Raw genomic sequence first — 23975 nt, 5'->3', positions numbered from 1 at the left:
ACAGGAATACATATCATACATGGATATTAAACACCATGTCAGGGAACTGATTGCGTATGAGTAGGGGATAATTATCTGCTAAAAGCACTGAAAATAGGTCAAGGATGAAAGTTCAGGAGAATCTGGGAAGGTTTTGCACTTCAGCCACAACTTTTGGAGAAGATTTTTACAGCAGGTTCAAAGGTCCCATAACCAGTTCCAAGACAATGGTGACACCCAAAGCAGAACCTAGAAAAATCTGTTGCACCGTAGTTCATCAGCAAGAGGATCTTAATAAAGATTAGCATTTTAGCTTTGTCCAGGGAGAATGTAGCTGAGGAGAGAGCATCACTTTTCTTGAACTTTAGAGTCTATTGTTAGTTATAAAGGCTCAGCATTACACAGAAATGCTATTGAAAGAAACGCCCAGGTGGTGGTCTCAGCATTTACTCAAATAAACTACTACAAAACCACTTGAAAGTAACAAAAATGTGATGGCTTCTGAGAGTTCTGGCAAAGGGATGTTTAGGATAGGAATCAGATTCATGATATATGGAACCCCCCTTCTTTGTAGAGAGCACCCCACTCAGCGTAATGCCTCCAAAGTGTCAAGACAGAGATAGGACTTCATGCCCTAGAGACATGGGTAGCTGAATGAAACAGGAGCACTAAATCTATGAACACATAAATATAAGGTTACTACAGCCATCAGAATAAAACATGGACTATTACTGTCTTCTTTCCCTGTATGTGCCTGTGTATGTATGTATGGGTGAGTGCATGTGCTTTTGTGCATGCGTGTGTGTGTGTGTGTGTGTGTGTGTGTGTGTGTGTAGTTTTGTTTCATTAATCAAGAACTAAATTTTTATCATTCTACATGAAGAAAGATGGTAAGGACAGCAGTCACCAATCATAATCGACTTTCGAAGAATGAATTCAAACTTGTTTGTGCCATGTGTTTGTCTATGCCTTTAATCCCAGAGCTCAGGAGGCAAAAGGCAGGCAAATCTGTGAGTTAACATGGTTCACATTCTGGGTTTCAGGCCAGCTGGGCTACATAGTGAGTTCCTGCATCAGATAAGAACTCAAAAATAAAGAATTTAGAATACCTGCTAAATGTTTTTCATATGGAAAGTAAAATAATGATTGTTTTTAACATGTGTCACAGTGAAGAAACATCTTTCAAACAGCCAGAACAAAGAAGTAAAAAGCATATCAGGTTCAATGAAGGTAAGATTTCTATAATTAATTACTCTTTTTGCTCTTACCTACCCTAAACAAAATAAATACGAGTAAAAATTCAGTACACCAAATGGAGTTAAGCAAATCAAATATAAATGCAGTTATGTTGTTTTAATATTTCTCTAATATTCTAGAAAGTCAGAATTAATTATTTATAAGCAATTTTAACTATGAAAATGTACTGTCAAAATGTCATATATTTGATTTTGGTACTCATATATGTACTGTCTTTATTTAAATAAGAGAGCAATTTGGCAAGGGATCCCAGGAGTCACATTGTAGCAAATTGGACTGTTGTAAAAACTGATTTTCTTTTAGTTTTCATAGCAAATGAATGTACTTTGTACTATATGAGTTTATAGTTCAAAGTCACTAAAATGTAATTATGCCACAAATAAAACTTAATATTCAATCACTTCTCTTCTTTCATTGGTTTTGGGTTTTTTTGTTTTTTTTTGTTTTTGTTTTTGTTTTTTGTTTTTGTTTTTGTTTTTTTTTTTTGAAGTGGTTGGGATTGACACCAGCTTTGTGAACATTTTAGGCATGTACCCTTCCTATTAATAATATCTTTATAACTTTTTCACTTTAGTTTTTGTTAAATAGATCAGGGTATGATAAAACATGGTTTAACTTGCTGTAAAGCACAATTTCCAGAAAAAAGTTGGGCACAAAGAGGTGAGTTCAGAAGGCATTATTCTGTATTTCAAAGCATTAACTGTACATCCACTGAGTCTGAATAGTTTTTCTGACAGTGGAAGGAACACTCTACAGAGTTCACATTTTTATCAACTGTCATCACAATATCTTTTAATACCTAACTTGCCATTGGTAACCACCTAGGTAGTGCATCTAAATGAAATTCTTTCCTTAAGCTGTGTTGCCTGTGTCCTGGACAACTCAATGCCTGATCCTACCTGCCCTTGGTGGGTTGGAGGTAAGGTGGTTAATGGTGAGAGCAGGTGAGAAATGTGACAGTAAGCTCATCTGAACAGTGCTGGTAAGCTCCTTTAATTCCTTACACCCTGACTCATTGGTCCAAAGAAAGCATTTTTACTTTTCTTTTTTTCCCCTCCTTCTTTTCTTTATTAAATTGGGTATTTCTTATTTATATTTCAATTGTTATTACCTTTCCCGGTTTCCATGCAAACATCCCCCTAACCCCTCCCACTCCCCTTCTATATGGGTGTTCCCCTCCCCATCCTCCTCCCATTACCGCCCTCTCCCCAACAATCCCGTTCACTGGGGTTTCAGTCTTTGGAGGACCAAGGGCTTCTCCTTCCACTGGTGCTCTTACTAGGATATTCATTGCTACCTATACAGTTGGAGCCCAGGTCAGTCCATGTATAGTCTTTGGGTAGTGGCTTAGTCCCTGGAAGCTCTTGGTTGGCATTGTTGTTCATATGGGGTCTCGAGCCCCTTCAAGCTCTTCCAGTCCTTTCTCTGATTCCTTCAATGGGGGTCCTGTTCTCAGTTCAGTGGTTTGCTGCTGGCATTCGCCTCTGTATTTGCTGTATTCTGGCTGTGTTTCTCAGGAGCGATCTACATCTGGCTCCTGTCGGTCTGCACTTCTTTGCTTCATCCATCTTGTCTAATTGGGTGGCTGTATATGTATGGGCCACATGTGGGGTAGGCTCTGAATGGGTGTTCCTTCAGCCTCTGTTCTAAACTTTGCCTCCCTATTCCCTCCCAAGGGTATTCTTGTTTCCCTTTTAAAGAAGGAGTGAAGCATTCGCATTTTGGTCATCCTTCTTGAGTTTCATGTGTTCTATGCATCCAGGGTAATTCAAGCATTTGGGCTAATATCCACTTATCAATGAGTGCATACTATGTGTGTTTTTCTGTGATTGTGTTACCTCACTCAGGATGATATTTTCCAGTTCATTTGCCTATGAATTTCATAAAGTCATTGTTTTTGATAGCAGAGTAGTATTCCATTTTGTAGATGTACCACATTTTCTGTTTCCATTCCTCTGTTGAAGGGCATCTGGGTTCTTTCCAGCTTCTGGCTATTATAAATAAGGCGAAAGTATCTTTTCTAAACAGCAGTTCCTGATTGGCTGACATTGTCTGTGCCAGCAGTCCTCGGCCTCTCAGGCAGTCCTCAATTAAGTTCCCTTGCAGGAGGTAATTTTGCAGCTGTGTGGCCCCCAGCATGTAGAGGGGCCCCACCATTCCAGCTATATTTCTACCCCTTTGATTTCAGATTTTAACAGCCTAGTGGGAGCCTGGATGCCATTGCCTTAATATCTTTGACCTTTCCTCAGAGGATTCCTAGTACATTGGACTGTGCTTGTCTTAGGCTGTTCTGTCTTCCAGGATCTTACCTGTCATCGACTACAAGCTCTCAAAGAGATATCACTCTGGAGGCATGGCACACAAGGGGGAGATGAGGAACAGCCAATATGGTGGTCTCTTGAATCTCTGCTATCCATGATTTGATCACTTCCTTAGTGATGTGCAATCAGGATTTTCGAGAGCCATCATCACCTGGAGGGTCACCTTATTTATGAAACACTGCCTGGAGATATGCTATGCCAGACACTTAAAATAATTATTCATATAAAAATCCCTCCCATCATTAAGTGGCTATCCATGAGGATACTGTCTCACACTTTTCCCAAGAATCCAGCATCTAGGGAAAGCACAGATATCCTGGTCACATTGCGGTTGACAATGCTCTTCATTAGCAGTACAGAATAGTTAAGGAATTTTTCTGATCAGCTACCTTCAAGATTTCAAGCCAACAGTTGTCAAGCTTTAGTAGCATTATGTACCTGGTAATAGGTTAGGCAGATTGAGTGAAACCTGAGGTCACAGGCCAATAGAGACATGTCCCTATCAAGAGTCAACTCTTCTGTTAGTAAGTTAATCTGTTGTTGTAAAATGTGGATAACTTGATAAAAATGTTGATTTAGTAACTCCTGTGTCTGTAGCACCTCAGCTGGCTTAGAGACTACAGCATTGACAATCTCTGCTATAGTGGCTGTCTAGGTCAAGGCAACAGCAGTTGTCGCTCTGGCAATGCCTACAATGATGGCCCCAATGATGGCAGCTGTAACACCAAAACACCTCTTTCCAAAATGAAGGGGTTGTGAGTGAGTCTAGGCCATCAGAGTGATAGCATGAAAGTGGGCGGTATTTGCCACAGCATCCAATTAGTGGCTTGTTTCTTCCTCAGAATACCATTGTTGAATACCCCATCCAGCAGGTAGTCGGGAGACATTTTTCATTAAAGCAGTTAAGACTGTCTCTGACAATGAAGGTATTGATGACCAGAAAGAAAAAGGTAGATCGGGATATGGGAACCTAGAAGCAATCAGGGGCAGGAATCTTCTGGTTTCTGCCTGCCTTGAGAGCTGAAAGCCAGTTGCCAGGAGTGCTGACACACCTGAGAGCAGAGGTAAAACCAACTCTTCTGCTCCAAGTGACCTACCTGGTGGCCTCAGGACACAAAAAGGCAGAAGTCATCTGGGACAGGACACTTCTAGTTTCTGCCTGTGCCCAGAGATGAACCACTCCCATAGCCCCCTGTACATAAATCCTGTGGGGGAGAGAGCTGGACTCTCAGAAGTGTAAACAATCCTGAGAGCTCAGGGGAGAAAGCCACTTCTGCTCACATTCCTCGACTAAGAGGAGCCTGCCTAGTGCCCTCTGGATATGGGAACCTAGGAGCAGTCAGAAGAAGGACCCTTCTGGTTTATACCTGCATCAAGAGCCGGATGCCAATTGCCTAGAACGCTGACACAACTGAGAACAGAGGTAAGACCAACTCTTCTGCTTCAAGTGACCTGCCTGGAGGCGTCAGGACACACAAACCCAGGAGCAACTCTTCCCAGATCCAGCTGAAAGAAAACAGGACTACAGGAGGCTGACACACAGGCTTACAGGAGGGTCAAGCCACTGTCAGAGACAGTATGACTAGCCAGAGAAAACCTGATGGTGAGAGGCAAGCTCAGTAACTTAAGCAACAGAAACCAAGACTACTTGGCATCATCAGAACCCAGTTCTCCCATCAAAGCAAATACTGGATATCCCAACACACCAGAAAAGCAAGATGTGGATTTAAAATCACATCTCATAATGATGATAGAGGACTTTAAGAAGGACATGAATAACTCCCTTAAAGTAATACAGGAAAACAGAGGTAACCAAGTAGAAGTCCTTAAAGAGGAAACACAAAAATCTCTTAAAGAATTATAGGAAAACACAACCACACAGGTGAAGGAATTGAACAAAACCATGATTTAAAAATTGAAATAGAAAAAATAAAGAAAGCACAAGGGTAGACAACCTTGGAGATGGAAAACCTAGGAAAGAGATCAGGAGTCGTAGATGCAAGCATCACCAACAGAATGCAAGAGACAGAAGAGAGAATCTCAGGGGCAGAAGATACCATAGAAAACATTGATACAATCATCAAAGATAATGTAAAACACAAAAAGCTCCTCACTCAAAAGATCCAGGAAATCCAGGACACAATGAGAAGATCAAACCTAAGGATAATAGGTATAGAAGAAAGTGAAGACTCCCAACTTAAAGTGCCAGGAAATATCTTCAACAAAATTATAGAAGAAAACTTCCCTAACCTAAAGAAAGAGATGCACATAAACATACAAGAAGCCTACAGAACCCAGAAAAGACATTCCTCCCATCACATAATAGTCAAAACACCAAACACACAAAATAATGAAAAAATATTAAAAGCAGTAAGGGGAAAAGGTCAAGTAACATATAAAGGCGGACCTAACAGAATTACGCCAGACTTTTCACCAGAGACTATGAAAGCCAGAAGATCCTGGACAGATGTCATACAGACCCTAAGAGAACACAAATGCCAGCCCAGTCTACTAACTATATCCAGGAAAACTCTCAATTAACGTACATGAAGAAACAAAGACATTCCATGACAAAAACAAATTTTCATAATATCTTTCTACAAATCTAGCCCTACAAAGGATAATAGATGGAAAAACTACAACACAAGGAGGAAAACTACACCATAGAAAAAGCAAGAAAGTAATCTTGCAATGAAAGCAAAAGAAGAAAGACACATAAACATGATTTCACCTCTAACAATAAAAATAACAGGAAACAACAATCACTATTCTTTAATATCTCTTAACATCATTGGACTCAATTACCCAATAAAAAGACATAAACTAACAGACTGGATATGTAAAGAGGACCCAGCATTTTGCTGCATACAGGAAACACACGTCAGTGGCAAAGACTAGAAAACAACTTTCCAAGCAAATGGTCAAAAGAAACAAGCTGAGGTAGTTATTCTAATATCAAATAAAATTGACTTTCAACCAGAAGTTATCAAAAAAGATAAGGAAGAACATTCCATATTCATCAAAGGAAAAATCCACCAAGATGAACTCTTAATCCTGAATATCTATGTTCCAAATGCCAGGGCACCTACATTCATAAAAGAAACCTTACTAAATCTCAAAGCACACATTGCACTTCACACAATAATAGTGGGAAGCTTCAACAGCCCACTCTCATCAATGAACAGATCATGGAATAAAAAACTAAACAGAGAAATAGAGAAATTAATACACATAATGAAGCAAATGTATTTAATATTTTTATAGTACATCTCATCCTAAAACAAAAGAATATACCTTCTCAGCACCATATGGTACCTTTTCCAAAAGTGACCATATAATCTGTCATAAACCAGGCCTCAACAGATACAAGAAGATCACCATGGACTAAGGCTGGTCTTCAAAAACAACAAAAATGACAGAAAGCCCACATATACATGGAAGTTGAACAAAACTCTACCCAATGATAACTTGTTCAAGGAAGAAAGAAAGAAAGAAATTAAAGACTTCTTAGAATTTAATGAAAATGAAGGCACAACATACCCAAACACAATTAAAGCCATGCTAAGAGGAAAACTCATAGCTCTGAGGGCCTCCAAAAAGAAATTAGAGAGGCCATATACTAGCAGCTTGACAGCACACCTAAAAGTTCTAGAACAAAAAGTAGCAAATACACCCAAGAGGAGTAGAAGGCAGGAAATAATCAAACCCAGGGCTGAAATCAACCAAGTAGAAACAAAAAAAAAAAAAAAACAAACAAACTATACAAAGAATCAGCAAAACCAGGAACTGGTTCTTTGAGAAAATCAACAAGATAGACAAACCCTTAGCCAGACTACCCAGAGAGCACAGAGACAATAACAAATTAACAAAAACAGAAATGAAAGGGGAGACATAACAACAGAATCTGAGGAAATTCAAAAAATCATCAGATCCTGCTAAAAAAGCCAATATTCAACAAAAGTGGAAAATATGAATGAAATGGACAATTTTCCAGACAGATACAGGTAACAAAGTTAAATTAGGATCACATAAACCATCTAAACAGTCCCATAACTCCTAAAGTAATAGAAGCAGTTATTAAAAGTCTCCCAACCAAATAAAGCCCAGAGTCAGATGGGTTTAATGCATAATTCTATTAGATCTTCAGAGATGAACTCATACCAATAGTGTGCAAAATATTCCACAAAATAGAAACAGAAGGAGCACTACCCAATTTCTTCTATGGAAGCATAATTATGCTTATACTAACCCACACAAAGACCCAACAAAGAAAGAGAATTTGAGACCAATTTCCCATATAAATATAGATGCAAAAATACTCAATAAAATTTTAGAAAACCGAATCCAAGAACACATCAAAATGATCATTCATCATGTAGGCTTCATTCCAGGGATGCAGGAATGCTTCAGTATATGGAGATCCATCAACATAATGCACTACGTAAAGAAACTCATAGAAAAAAAACCCACATGATCATTAGATGCTGAGAATGTATTTGACAAAATTTAATACCCCTTCATGTTAAAGTCATGGAAAGAAAGATCAGGAATTCAAGGATCATACCTAAATACCAGAAAAGCAATATAGAACAAATCAGTAGCCAACATCAAACTAAATGGACAGAAACTTGAAACAATCCCACTAAAATCAGGGACTAGACAAGGCTGCCAACTCTCCCTACTTATTCAATATAGTACTGAAAAGTACTAGTCAGAGCAATCAGAGAACAAATGAAGGTCAAAGAGATTCAAAGTGGAAAGGAAGAAGTTAAAATATCAATATTTGCAGATGAAATGATACTATACTTATCTGACTTCTACAATTTCACCAGAGAACTACTAAGCCTGATTAAAAAAAACTTCAGCAAAGTGGCTGGGTATAAAATGAACTCAAACAAATCAGTATCCTTCCTCCACTCAAAGGATAAACAGAGGGGTTGGGGACTTAGCTCAGTGGTTAGAGCGCTTGCCTAGGAAGCGCAAGGCCCTGGGTTCGGTCCCCAGCTCCGGAAAAAAAAAAAAAAAGGATAAACAGGCTGAGAAAGAAATTAGGGAAATGACACCCTTCATAATAGACCCAAATAATATAAGGTACCTCAGTGTGACTCTAACCAAGCAAGTGAATGATCTATATAGCAAGAACTTCCAGTCTCTGAAGAAAGAATTAAAGAAGATCTCAGAAGATGGAAAGACTGAAAGACCCCCAGATTTTGGGGAGACTCTCGCTCCAGTCACGGGTTGGGGTACCCCCAGGAAACACGAGACACCGGTCTTGATGTAATCAGCAAGAGGCAGTTTTATTTACGAGATCTCGGGCTGACACATATCCCACACAGGAGATTGAGTCCAGCCCCGAGCCTCTCTAGGCAGGAGCTTATATAGGGAAAACCAGGGGTTTCGTGTGGATACACATAATTGGCTAATACAAAGGGTGCACAGTTACTATTGGCACGGAGTTACATCAACAAAGCATACGTGTAATCTAGCATCTCAGCAATGTGGGCAGGGCAACTCATCTCACTGCAGCAGGGGGATGACCCATCCTCAGGGAGTGAAGGAAGGGGAGGGGGTGGCTCCAGATGGCCAGTGTCCTTGGGAGCTGATAGTCGGGCCAGTGAGCCCTATCTCAAATTCTCTCAGGCATAGTCAGTCTTTGTTCATGACTAACTTTTAGAAATTTTAACCCTTCAAGACCTCCCATGCTCATGGATTGGCAGAATTAATATAGTAAACATGGACATTTTGCCAAAAGCAATCTACAGATTCAATGCAATCCTCATCAAAATTCCAACTCAATACTTCATAGAATTAGAAAGAACAATTTGCAAATTCATTTGGAATAACAAAAATCCCAGGATAGGGAAAACTATCATCAACAATAAAAAAACTTCTGGGGGAATCACCATCCCTGATCTCAAGCAGTATTATAGAGCAATAGTGATAAAAACTGCATGGTATTGGTACAGAGACAGACAGATAGACCAATGGAATAGAATTGAAGACCCAGAAATGAATCCACACACCTATGGTCACTTGATATTTGATAAAAGCGCTAAAACCATCCAGTGGGGAAAAAATAGCATTTTTAAAAAATGGTACTGGTTCAACTGGCCATCAGCATATAGAAGAATGCAAATCGACCCATTCTTATTGCCTTGTAGAAAGCTTAAGTCCAAGCGGATCAAGGACCTCCACATCAAATCAGATACACTCAAAGTAGTGGAAGAAAAAGTGGGGAAGAACCTTAAACACATGGGCACTGGAGAAAATTTCCTGTCAAAAACACCAATGGGTTATGCTCTAAGATCAAGAGTCAACAAATGGGACTTCATAAAATTGCAAAGCTTCTGTAAGGCAAAGGACACTGTCATTAGGACAAAATGGCAACCAATAGATTGGAAAAAGATCTTTACCAAACCTATATCCAATATATACAAAGAACTCAAGAAGTTAGACTCCAGCCAAATAATCCTATTAAAATGGGGTACAGAGCTAAACAAAGAATTCTCAGCTGAGGAATATTTAATGGCTGAGAAGTACCTGAGGAAATGTTCAACATCCTTAGTCATCAGGGAAATGCCAATCCAAACAACCCTGAGATTCCACCTTGCACCAGTCAGAATGGCTAAGATCAAAAACTCATGTGACAACAGATGCTGGTGAGGATGGCAAGAAAGAGGACTACACCTCCAATGTTGCTGGGATTGTAAGCTGGTACAACCACTCTGGAAATCATTTTGGAGGTCCCTCCAAAAATTGGACATTGTACTACCTGAGGACCCAGCTATACCACTCCTGGGCATATACCCAAATGATGCTCCACTCTGTTCATAGCGGCCTTATTTATAATAGCCAGAAACTGGAAGGAACCCAGATGTCCTTCAACAGAGGAATGGATACAGAAAACAGTAAATAGGCCAGAGGGGTAGTGCAACTAAGCTAGAGTGGTAACAAGGGATGAGGGTGGGTGTTGGGAGGACAAAGGATGATTGAACCAAGTAACTGTTTCATGGGTTGTACAGTTTGAGGATAATAACAGTGGTTTTAAACAACATTAGATTAATCTAGCTAGACATCATGTTTTCCTTACTATCACGTAACTTTCCCCAAGTTCAGTAGCCATTTGGCTTTGGCAAGAGAGTTCATCTATAGCTGGAAGGTCCCAAGTCTGGGTCTCAGCTGTCATCTGTGGGTCTTATCAGATGAGGTGTCTGGAGGAAGGCCCCTCTGTTGTCCCAGGCAGGTCCGAGGAGATGGCGTTCAGTCTCGGCTGGATCTGTGGGAGCAGCACTGTAGGTAAACCTGTAGGGCGATCACAACAGAGGAGCAGAACCCCAGCAGGGAGGTGTCTACACGGGATGGGTAGCGTGGGTTAAGCCTGTGTTGGTTTGCTTGGGAGCACATCATGGTCTGTTATGATCTTAGAAAAGCAAGGATGCTTGAGGAGTTTAAGTCATGGAAGGTATCCTTTAAATCTGCTTTGGATGGCCGAGGAGAAAATATCATGTTAATTATGTATTTGGGATAGGCAGTAACAATTTGTGAAAGAAACTGGTTAATTAAGAATTAGGTGGTTTGACCCATGGGAGTAGATTAGATGACTTTTAAACCTTAGAGGAAATTTGGAAAATTTTTGGACATAAATCACGAATTCTAGGGAGAAAATAAACATTTAAATAAAGACACGAAAATTTTGGGTTGAGAAGCACGGACATTGTCTTAGATGTTCCTGTAAGAGAAAACAAGCATTTAAACAAAGCTTGAAAACTTTTGAGTTTTCTGGTGTGTTTTTCCATTGTCTTTGGCCGGCCTTTGTAGCGGGGAGGGGCCTGCTCTGCTGTGCTGCAGCTGAGGTGCTCTAAGCAGGGTGATCTCTGTATTTTACCCATTTGTTTTTCCTTGGCTGGTAAATTCTAAATGTAGATTAGAAGGAATTGGGGGTGATTTGGAAGAGAGTTTTTAGGGTCTCCTTGGGTATTCCATTGTCTTTATAGGTAATATCTTCTGTCCTAATGTGGTCTTTTCTGGTTGGGCTGTAAGAACTACCTCTAAGGCTTTTAAGAGATCTCCCTAGTTGGATGTGGGGAGGCAGAGTAAGGGGAGAGGCAGGTGCAAGCTCCTTTGTTTTTTAATGGAGCCCTGCCCTTGGGTGGGAGAGGGAGGGGCAGGAGAAGCAGACAGTTTGTTTAGGGTCTCCTGTGTAGCATTGGGAGTGGGGTTGGGGGGAGGGGTCCTGTGTCTGCTCCACCTCAGGGCACAACTGCTAGGGAACACATGATGAGGGAAGTTTGACCATGCTCACTGCTGCCACTGCAGGACAGTGTTAGGCTGTGGTAAGTGACAGGAACACTGCTGGGGAGGGGGTGGGGGGTGGGGAGCATGGTCTGGGAGATTTTTTTTTTTTTTTTTTTTTTTTTTTTTTTTTTGTGGTTGTGGTGGTGAATTGTTCTTTACAGAAAGAGGAGAAAAGCTTTGTCCACTGGGAACATTCCTTTGATCTATCAGCTTTGGAGGATTCCACAGAGGTCCAAAACGCTAAGCCTTCCCGCAGATTTAAGAACTGGCAGTCACCCTGTGGCTTTTAAGTGACTGCTGCATTACCAGGTTTTCTTTATGTTTAAAGGAAAGGTTAGATGAAGAGACTTTGCTAACACTTGTTGTGGGCTGTCAGGATTTAGACAGGAGCTAGAGGGACCTTCTGCCAACACCAGAGAGTAGCTCTGGCCAGAGGCTTCAGTTGCCTCTTCAGCTTGTCCAAACCCACGCGATGGTGCTGACTGAAAGCACAGCAGGAAAGGATAGGTTGCTTGTCTCCAGAGTTGGGGTAAGGGGGCTCACCTTTCCGCAGTATCTGTGCAGTCTGTCACAGGTTCAAGCACCAAGTTGTGGGCGCCAGTTGTAGGGCTCTAGTGCTGGGATGATCTCCCACGGAGATCTCTCACCCCACGAGCTGCGTGGGTTCAGGCAAGAGAGAGAGAGAACTCGGGTAGGGAGGGGAACAGCTTTTGCGCCCCCAGCTGCCAGTCCTTTTCCTTTCTGCCGCTGCTTGCCACTTTGGTTGCTCGCCTGGACTGAGCCAGCGGGAGACTGACTAGCCAGCAAGGGGCACAGGGAAGCTTCTGGCAGCGATTTTGGGAGAGCGGATTTATTCCCCAAGCAGCGGTGTTACAGCTCCTTTGACAGAAGCTCTCAGAAGATGGAATAATCCCTGCACACCTTTACTTCTGAACACGACAGTTAAATAGTTTTTAGATGGGTCAGTGTCTGACCGCAGGTACTTCCTATTGGTTTGGCCTGAGAGCTTGGGAAGACCTCATCTACATGTTCGGGGGCGTGGTCCTGTCTCTACGGACTGATCTGTCTTGAACCTATGTAACCTGTGGTCATGTCCTCACCTGTGGAGGAGGGGCTTGGGGCATTGCTCTCTGTGACAGGTCTGTCTCAAATCTCTCTACAGGGATGGGGGAGGGGGGAGGCGCTGCAGCTTGTGAGGCCCTGATCTGGAAGGCTGGGAATGCACCCGCTGTCCCTTTTAGGGTCTCCCGGGGATTTAACCTGTCTTGACCAGGAATCAGGGTGCCTTTCACTGCACACTGCCCCACAGGTGGGGAGGTGGGAAGGGGCGGGTGGTTCTTATAGAAGAAGGGGAAGGGGATGGGATAGGAGGCTTATGGATGGGAAACCAGGAAAGGGATTAATATTTGAAATGTAAATTAAAAAAATATCCAATACAAGAAATGAACAAAAAAGAAAAGGGGAGGTTGGACACTGACTGGGCTTGCTTTCCAGCCAATCTGGCTGCCAATGGGTCACATTTACATGGGTTGCCCAGTCCACGTTTTGCGGACCATTTTATGTGTTAATACATCCCATTAAAAAGGCAGACACCTTTTAGGAGAGTAAGGGGACATAAATCAAGACAGAAGGGCCCCATAAATCCCTATTTCTCACAATAGGGTCATACTGGAATCTAATTGTATCCCTGTTAACATAGGAAGTAATATTGTAAGCATCGTGTGATGTAAACCACATGCCAAGTGTGAGGTTATATGACAATACTGGGTAATCCCCAGTGAATTTTACACCTAGTGTAGGCTCCCAAGGGATATGAAGGCCCACAAAAGTGGGCATTTGAGAGACCCTTGGACAATGAGGCAGGTGTGGACATGATATGCTTGGGGAATCCTTTGGGGGTTTGTAATCAGTGAGGGGAATGTGAAGTTTCATGCCTAACCTGGTGCCATAGGTTAGATTACTATGAAAGTTCCCCATGGTCACATTGCATAGCTGGATCAAGAGCGAATGGAGGAGACATTGTGCGTAAAGCAGAAAATTTCCTCTGTGGGCCAGTTTCCTTCTAATTGTCATATAGTGGTGACTAAGTCCATGAATGACAAATTCAAACTCACATTGGAAGAGAAAAGAACAGGGTAGGTCAGGGAATTAACTTCCCCAGGGAAAAAATGGGGGACAAGGGCACCAAAGCCCAGAGCTCATTAGCCCTCCCAGGCTGAAGAAAAATTAATAGACACGGTATGTACGTTATGTCTCTTGGTCCTGGTCTTCTTTTGGCTCCTTTATCACCCCTGGTCTGTGGCCAGTAAGTATATCAAAGTTAGCATTAAGGTTATATCTCAGGTTAAGTTTAGCCTGATTCTCAACCAAGTCATGATATGAAGAGCTCCAGTTAAGAAACAGAGTGGGGGTCTGGAGAGATGGCTCAGTGGTTAAGAGCACTGACTGCTCTTCCAGAGGTTCCAGCAATCCCAGCAAACACATGGTGGCTCACAACCATCTGTAATGAGATCCAATGCCCTCTTCTGGTGTGTCTGAAGACAGCTCTAGTGTACTCACATATAATAAATAAATATTAAGAAAACAAGCAGGGTTGAGCACTGTCTTAAGATTATACCAATTTTAATAGGTCTAGAGATGCATTGTCCATTGCTTCAGTACTTGTTCAAAATAAGGGGAATTTGCATCAGAGTAGTTGGCAGCTTTTCTGATTAATGCCAAGTCTGCCAGAGGAATAGGAATCCAGGGCCTACTCACTGCATCAAGGACAAGATTGACAGGGAAAGCCTCAAGATATATCTGAGGAGATTGAGGCCCCTAGGGAAGGACAGGTATTGTAGGAACGACCACTGCAGGAGTGCCTGCTGGAAGGCAAAGTCCCCCTAAATCATGCCAAGGGTAAGCTGGTGGTACCTCTGATGAAGCAGGAGCAGAAGGGCTAGTGAGTGAGGGATCTGGGACAGCGGGGCTACAGGATGGCTTGGAGTGTTGAGAGTGATGCCCTTGAAACCCTCCATTATTGATATTATTATTATGGTTAGAATTAAGTATGACTAGGTCCATGGAAAATCCCCAGCCACCTGCAGAAAACTAATACAAATCTGGTGGTCAGGATGAATAATGATATGATAAAATTCTGACCTTGCTGAGAAATACATCTGATGTCAAGATACCCAATGTGTTGACCTGTAACCTCTCTGAAAAACCAATATCCTGCTGATCAATAGATATGACAAATAGATATGTTCTAACATCCTGTCAACATCAGCTGATCCCCTGACCACACGAATACTGTGTCCTTGGTCTGTGTAAATGTTTCCCACTTTCCCCCTCTCTCTGTTACCCTGTTATGGTATAAATTCAGCTTTGGGAAAAAATAAAATTGTCGCCTTGATCAGACTCTTGGCATCCTTCTTCGCATCTCTTGTCCCCCATTCTTTTCCAGGTACCCTCTACATCATCATTGACATTGGAGCATGATGGCCAGAGGGCTAGAGCCAAGGTGCCCTCATCCTCATCCTCATCCTCATCCTCATTCTCTCCTCATCCTCATTGTCATTCTCATTGCTAAAATCAGCCTGTTTGCCCAGAGAAAGTAGGACAGGGTCAGTAATGAAAATGATTAGCCTGATCCTGGCAGTGTTTATTGTAAGCAGCCACCACATACTCTGGGGAAGATCTCTTAAGACTGATAATGACTGCGTGGAGGATGAGGACAAAGAACAAGGGAGGAGTAATCCCAGACTGTACATTGTACTTGAGGGCAAGGAAGAGAACATACATCCAGAGGTCAGGGTCCCACATGTTCTCTGGCAATATCCAGGGGACCAAAATAGTAGCTTCCTTCCAAAATTGGTCTAGGTCATTAAGTCTTAACCTTGAGATCATGAGTAACCAGAAGGGTTTTCAGAGTCCTCCTGTAGGGTTCCTTGATGCTGGAGTGGAGAGAACCCATGACAATAAGCACAAAGGAAACAAACATGAAAAGATATGACAAATATGACGGAGGAGGTGACAAAAGTCACTTATTAAGCAGAGGACTTCCTCAGTTGTAGCTCAAAGGTTCTTTGCCTGCACAGTGCTCCCAGGATGGAAAAGGCATTTGGAAGTTGATCCCTGATACTACCACCTGGGAGACTGGCCCCTGTGTCAGATACCAGGATGATTCCAGACCAAAAGTAAAAGTGAGCAGACAAAGACAAAGAAAACAGAAAAGGTGGCTACTGCATGCACATCTATACAAATACAAAGAAGAAAAAATTGGCCACCTCAAGCTTACCACAGCAAGTTCACCCAAAGACAAAGAACAACGAGAAGATGGTCACTACATGCTTACCCTCAAACTAACCAAGATCAAAAGTGACGTCACTGAAACAAACAGAAAAGACAAAGAAAACAGAAAACACTTAGGAACCATCACCAAAGAAGCAACTGAACGGGGCACAATAGCAGGACCACGAGGAGAAAAGCAGACCAGGTCAAACCACAAGTATAGTCCTTGCAGCAACGGGCAAAAAATGAGCCCCGAGAAAGGAGGTTCACAAGCAGCCACAAAGCGAGGATGATGAAATAGTCCATCAACCACATTGGGCGCTAGATGCTGCCTGTGCCCAGGACTACTTGCTGCCTTACCCTACCTGCCCTTGGGGATAGGAGGTGAGGTGATGCAGAGTCAATGAAATGACTCCAGACACAGGTGAGAAACACCAAAGCAATCTCACTTGAGCACTGCTGCAAGCTCCTTTAACACCCCCCACCCAAGCCCCATTGGTCCCAAGAAAGCATCTCTTCTATACAGCAGTTCCAGATTGGCTGACATTGTCTGCACCAGCAATCTTTGGCCTCTCAGGCAGTCCTCAATTAGGTCTTCCTTCAGGAAATACTTTTGCAACTGCAAAGGCCTCTGGCATTTGCATAGAGGTGGCCCCACCATTCCTGCTACAAAGATGTAAAATGCAAAGTGTCAGGATTATGATAAAAGAGGTAATTTTCTTATATGACATTTTTACGAATTTTTTTGTTTTGCATTTATGATGATGACTGACTGAGGCCTCTCCTGCCATAAGCGTATTCTTTAACCTTGAGCTACAGTCCCAGCCCATTAATTAGAGGGAAATAAGCTCTTCCTGAGTCATAGGGAATGCTAAGATGATACAATGAGATTTTTTTTTAAACCAGACCAAAAAAAAATAAATAAATAAAAGGAATAATTTTCATTTATGAAAAACAAATCACTGTTATACAGTGAAAACTTGAGTGAACTCATAATTTGTGCATGTAAATGTGTAACTTGTTTGCATGTCAGAAAGTGGCCCATGGAATGAATGTGCTAGTCCACACCGTTGCTGCTTCTCTGTTGCTCTTTCCTTGTGAGCTCAGGGTACATAACTCCCAAGGGAGGAGTCTTTCCCATAATTTTTACCATGAGACATAATGGACACTGTCATGAGCATGTTTTCAGCCGCACAGGAGATTGGAAACAGAGCTGGAACTAAGAAGATGAGTAGATTAAGTATATTATTCTCTCTCTACCTTTTTGTAAGGGTTTTCATTCCTGCTCTGTTTCTGTCTACTATGCTTCAACATGCTGCAAAGGACAACTGCCTTACATCTACCTTCTTATGCTACAGATTTACATTCTAAACTGAACAATTTCAACTATAAAGATGAACAAACTTCTTTTGTTTCTGAAAGAAAAAAGATTATACAGTCTTAGATGATTTTCTGTTTTCTTTTCTTCCCCCTCTCTTTCTTTCTTTCTCTCTTTCTTTCTTTCTTCCTTTCTTTCTTCCTTTCTTCCTTCCTTCCTTTCCTTTTCTCTTTCTTTCTTCCTTCCTTCCTTCCTTCCTTCCTCCCTCTCTCTCTCTCTCTTTCTTTCTTTCTTTCTTTCTTTCTTTCTTTTTCTTTTCTTTTGGTGTGTGACAATTTCTCTCTATTAAGGATTCACCTGCCTCTGCTGCCTTCCAAGTGCTGGGATTAAAGATGTGCACCACAACAGCTAATCTAGAATTCTTTTTAATACTATTGGCCAAGAGTTAAGCAACAACTACAAGAATGTTTTGTGACACAGCCAACTTGTGATCCTGACTCAGGTTAGGTTACCACACTCTCTGTCTGAGAGTGTTTAGTTAATATCACCACAGTTGTTTCTGGGAGTTTATTTTTAGGCACCGATGCTTGATAGGTCTCTCTCTGATTTTAAAAATACAGAGAATGGAAGAGTTCTCCATGAATTAATTGGATACAAATGCATATTGTCTCTATAATAGTTTCCAGATTTGTCTCAAAGGAATTGATACTAACAATGAGTCTGATAATTTTGATATATTTTACAGAGTTGTAATAAAACACATTTTGTCTTTATTTTTAGAAGTGCACTACAATACTGGTTTGAAGTCTTGCTGCAGGTAAGATTTAATATATTTAACAATACCTATTTAACATTAGGGAAATTTCAGATAAGAAACTAATTCTTGTTGGGTGTGCTCTGAGATAGATACTGTTTTATATACTTAATACTTGCTGTGTATTACAGTCCACACAGTTTTATGGAATGTTATTTTAGACTGAAAACGTGTTCCTTTTTGTTTATATAAAATTGAGTTACATATTCAACCATCATTTCTGAAGTACTAACTCTCTGCTTTGGAAAAGGAGCCTTCTAGTGTTATTCACAGTTATTGATGCCAAACTGACTCTTCTCACACATTCATAAACTTTTTAAAGTCAGAATGGGAATGTATAACTTCATTAGTATTTGTCCTTTGAGGCATTTATCTTCTCTGAGAGCATACATAATTTAGGATCATTCTGAATTATCAGACAGTATCATAGGTAGCCAATATTTGATTTTCTTCTTTTGACAACAGCTTTAATGCAAATTCCCCTTGGATAAGGTATAGCACCTTTCCATAAATGATGGAACCCCTCCTCCACACACACACTATCCTTACACCAGAAGAGGTCCATTCATCATTTCTCTCCTCAAGTGGTCAGTTTTCCACCATAATGAATTCTCTGAAACTCAAGTAGGCTATCTGAACAGAAAAGAGACAAATTACAACATAACTATTAGTTATCTGTCTATAAAGCAAGTTATTTCCTTCCATAATATTTGGACAAGGAAGTGAAGATTCATAATTTTTTTGTACTACAACTGTCCAAAGGCACACTTTGCAAATAATCATATGCTAAATTCTACTTGGATTCAGAGCAGTTCCAAAGTGTATAACAAAAGTTATTCACTATTTTTTGTTTTTGGTCTGTTCATGTTATTACCTTGTTAAGTATTAGTAGAAATGCTTGTTTAGCCAGACTGTGGTTTCTGCATTAATGCATAAATGGGCTACCAAGAAATAGCTTGAACAAAACAAAAGAGATGCTGGCAAGTAAGTGTGTCAGCAGAACCAAGAATCTATTCCATGGTCTACAAACCAACCTCTTGGGAGGTAACAATCACTGAAATGCCAACAAAGTATGATAAAGAAGGTCTTGTGTTACTCTGGGACACAGAATGATAAGTGGAGTCTGAGAACTAATTGTATTGAGCATGTAAATATGAAACCATCAGTTACCGCAGCAAACAAAGAACCACATGTCTCTGCCTCTGCCTCTCTGTCCGTCTCTCTCTGCCTCTCTACCTCGCTCTGTCTGTCTCTCTCTGCCTCTCTACCTCTGTCTCTGTCCGTCTCTCTCTGCCTCTCTACCTCTGTCTCTGTCTGTCTCTCTCTGCCTCTCTACCTCTCTCTGTCTGTCTCTCTCTGCCTCTCTACCTCTCTCTGTCTGTCTCTCTCTGCCTCTCTACCTCTCTCTGTCTGTCTCTCTCTGTCTCTCTCTCTCTGTCTGTCTCTCTCTGCCTCTCTACCTCTCTCTGTCTGTCTCTCTCTGCCTCTCTACCTCGCTCTGTCTGTCTCTCTCTGCCTCTCTACCTCGCTCTGTCTGTCTCTCTCTGCCTCTACCTCTCTCTGTCTGTCTCTCCTTATGTGTTTCTCTATCTCTGTCTCTCTTTCTATTTGCTTTTGTTGTTGAGTTTTTGTAGACTGAATTTTTCCTTTTCTTTAACACAAGAAAAAGATGAAAGGACCTTCTGGTCTCCATCAGCAGCAGAGTTAAGGCTATCCCACAGTCCTCCAGACCCCAAACCTGCCCAGAAAGAGCTGGTCTCCCAGGAGTGGTCTTACTCCTGAGCCCAGAGCTGAGACGCCACTTTTGGCTCACTAACTGTCCCAAGAGGGATCTGACAGGGGTGCACAGGGCTCAGGAACAGTGTAGCAACTTGGGACAGCTAAGGTTGTCCCATAGCCCTCTGGACCCAAACCTACCAGGAGAAAGCTGGTGTCCCAGGACTGCTCTTACTCCTAAGATCACAGGCTTATAGGTCCAGAGGAGGGACAAGCTCCAGTCAGAGACAGCAAGATCAACTAACATCAGAAATAACCAGATGGTAAGAGGCAAGTGCAAGAACCTAAGCAACATAAACAAAGACTACTTGGCATCATCAGAACCCTGTTCTCCCACCACAGCAAGTATTGGATACTCCAACACACCAGAAAAACAAGATCTGGATTTAAAATCACATCTCATGATGATGATAGAAGACTTGAATAACTCTCTTAAAGAAATACAGAACACAGGTAAACAAGTAGAAGCCCTTAAAGAGGAAACACAAAATTCCTTAAAGAAATTTAGGAAAACACAACCAAGTAGGTGAAGAAATTAAACAAAACCATCCAGCATCTAAAAATGGGAATATAAATGATAAAGAAATAAAAAAGAGGGACAACACTGGAGGTAGAAAACCTAGGAAAAAGATCAGGAGTCATAGATGCAAGCATACATGAATACAGAATACAAGAGATAGAAGAGAGAATCTCAGGAGCAGAAGATACCATAAAAAATATTGATACGACCATCAAAGAAAATGCAAAAAGCTCCTAACCCAAAACATCCAGGAAATCCAGGACACAATGAGAACATCAAACCTGTGGATAATAGATATAAAAGAGAGCAAAGATTCCCAACATAAAAGGCCAGTAAATATCATCAACAAAAGTATACAAGAAAATTTCCCTAACCTAAAGAAAGAGATGCCCATGAACATAAAAGAAGCCTACAGAACTCCAAATAGATTGGACCAGAAAAGAAATTCCTCCTGTCACAAACTACTCAAACCACCAAATGCACAAAACAAAGAAAAGTATTAAAAGCAATAAGGGAAAAAGATCAAGTAACATATAAAGGCGGACCTATCAGAATTACACCAGACTTCTCAACAGAGGCTATGAAAGCAAGAAAATCCTGGGTAGATGTCATACAGACCCAAAGAGAACACAAATGCCAGCCCAGGCTACTATATCTATGAAAACTTTCAATTAACATAGATGGAAAAACAAAGATATTCCATGGCAAAGCCAAATTTACACAATATCTTCCCACAAGTCCAGTCCTACAAAAGATAATGGATGGAAAACTCCAGCAAAAGGAGGGAAACTACACCCTAGAAAAAACAAGAAAGTAATATTCTTGCAACAAAATCAAAAGAAGAGAGACACACAAACATAATTCCACCTCTAACAACAAAAATAACAGGAAACAACAATCACTATTTCTTAATATCTCTTAACATCAATGGACTCAATTCCCCAATAAAAAGACATCGACTAACTGACTGTATATGTAAACAGGACGTAGCATTTTTTTGTATACAGGAACAGCACCTCAGTGACAAAGACAGACACTACCTCAGAGTAAAAGGCTAGGAAGTAACTTTTCAAGCAAATGGTCCCAAGAAACAAGCTGGAGTAGCCATTCTAATATCGAATAAAATCAACTTTCAAAAAGTTATTAAAAAGCATAAGGAAGGACACTTCATACTCATCAAGGAAAAAAAATCTACCAAGATGAACTCTCAATTCTGAAAATCTATGTTCCAAACACAAGGACACCCACATTCATAAAAGAAACCTTACTAAAGCTCAAAGCACACATTATAACACACACAATAATAATGGGAGATTTCAACACCCCACTGTCATCATGGAAACAGAAACTAAAGAGAGACACAGTGAAACTAACAGAAGTTGTGAACCAAATGGATTTAACAAATATCTGTAGAACATTTCGTCCTAAAACAAAAGAATATACTCAGCATCTCCTTGTGCATATTCCAAAACTGACCATGTAATCAGTCATAAAACAGGTCTCAACAGATACAAGAAGATTGAAATAATCCCAAATAACACCCCCATCAGATCACCCCAGACTAAGGATGGTTTTCAATAACAAGAAAACAGAAAGCCCACATACACATAGAAGCTGAACAATGCTCTACTCAATAGTAACTTGTCAAGGAAGAAATAAAAAAAGAAATTAAAGACTTTTTAGAATTTAATGGAAATGAAGGCACAACATACTCAAACTTATGGGACACAATGAAAACAGTGCTATGAGGAAAACTCATAGCTCTGAGTGCCTCTAAAAAGGAACTGGAGAGATCATACATTAGCAGCTTGACAGCACACCTAAAAGCTCTAGAACAAAAAGAAGCAAATACACCCAAGAGGAGTAGAAGGCAGGAAATAATCAAACTCAGAGCTGAAATCAACCAAGTAGAAACAAAAAGAACTATACAAAGAATCAGCAAAACCAGGAGCTGGTTCTTTGAGAAAATCAACAAGATAGATAAACCCTTAGCCAGACTACCCAGAGAGCACAGAGATAGTATCCAAACTAACAAAATCAGAAAGGAAAAAAAAGACATAACAAAAGAAACTGAGCAAATTCAAAAAAAATCATCAGATCCCAATACAAAAGCCTATACTCAAGAAAACTGGAAAATTAGGAGGAAATGGAAAACTTTCTAGAGAGATACCAGCTACCAAAGATTAATCAGGATCAGATAAACCATCTAAACAGTCCCCAAAATCCTAAAGAAATGAAAGAGGTCATTAAAACTCTCCCAACCAAATAAAGCCCAGGACCAGATGGGTTTAGTGCAGAATTCTATCAGACCTTCAAAGAAGACCTAATTCCAATACTCTTCAAACTATTCTTCAAAATAGAAACTGAAGGAACACTACCCAATTTGTTCGTTGAATTCACAATTATGCTTATACATAAACCACACAATGATCTTAAAAAGAAAAAGAACTCCAGACCAATTTCTGCCAGGAATATTGGTGCAAAAATACTCAAAGAAATTCTCACAAGCTGAATCCAAGAACACATCAAAACAATCATTCACTGTGATCAAGTAGGTTTCATCTCAGGGATGCATAGATGGTTCAATTTATGGAAATCAATCGATGTAACTTACTATATAAACGAACTCAAAGAAAAAAATCATGATCATTTCATTAAATGCTGAGAAAGCATTTGACAAAATTCAACACTTCATTAACATGTCTTAGAAAGATCAGGAATTCAACGCCCATACCTAAAAGTAAAACCAAGTAAAACCAAAAAACATACAGCAAACCAGTAGCCATCATCAAACTAAACAAAGAGAAATCTGAAGCAATCCCACTAAAATCAGGGACTAGACAAGGCTGCCCACTCTCTATCTATTCAAATAGTACTCAAAGTCCTAGCCAGAGCAATTACACAACAAAAAGAGGTCAAAGGGATACAAACTGGAAAGGAAAAAGTGAAGATATTACTATTTGCAGATGATATGATAGTACACTTAAGTGGCCCCAAAAATTCCACCAAAGAACTCCTACAGCTAATAATCAACTTCGGCAAAGTGACTGGATATAAAATTAACTCAAACAAAATAGTAGCCTTCCTCTCTTCAAAGGATAAACAGGCTGAGAAAGAAATTAAGGAAACGACACCCTTCACAACAGACACAAATACTATAACATACCTTGGTGTGACTCTAACCAACCAAGTGAAAGATCTGTATGACAAGAACTTCAATTCTCTGAAGAAAGAAATTGAAAAAGATCTCAGAAATGAAAAGGTCTCCCATAGTCATGGATTGGCAGGACTGATTAGTAAAAATGGTCATTTTGCCCAAAGAAATAGACAGATTCAACACAATCTCCATCCAAATTCCAACTCAATTCTTCATAGAGTTACAAAGAGCAATTTGCAAATTATTTGGAATAACCAAAAATCTAG

The 23975-nt window shown here is 40.6% G+C and overlaps 1 protein-coding gene across 2 annotated transcripts in view; it reads left to right on the top strand.

Annotated features, from left to right (window-relative positions):
* The window catches only part of LOC116909618 (ankyrin repeat domain-containing protein 20B-like), a 118964-nt gene that overhangs the window by 13201 nt on the left and 81788 nt on the right, over nt 1–23975 (top strand). For both annotated transcript variants that reach the window (XM_032913245.1, XM_032913244.1), the window contains exons 4-5: nt 1148–1209; nt 18223–18259. In XM_032913245.1, coding sequence (XP_032769136.1) covers nt 1148–1209; nt 18223–18259 — 99 coding nt within the window. The remainder of the gene's footprint in view (nt 1–1147; nt 1210–18222; nt 18260–23975) is intronic.

This window comes from Rattus rattus, chromosome 9 (genome assembly GCF_011064425.1).
Source record: "Rattus rattus isolate New Zealand chromosome 9, Rrattus_CSIRO_v1, whole genome shotgun sequence".
In the NCBI taxonomy this organism is placed as follows: Eukaryota; Metazoa; Chordata; class Mammalia; order Rodentia; family Muridae; genus Rattus; species Rattus rattus.
This window is presented reverse-complemented; position numbering and strand designations above follow the sequence as displayed.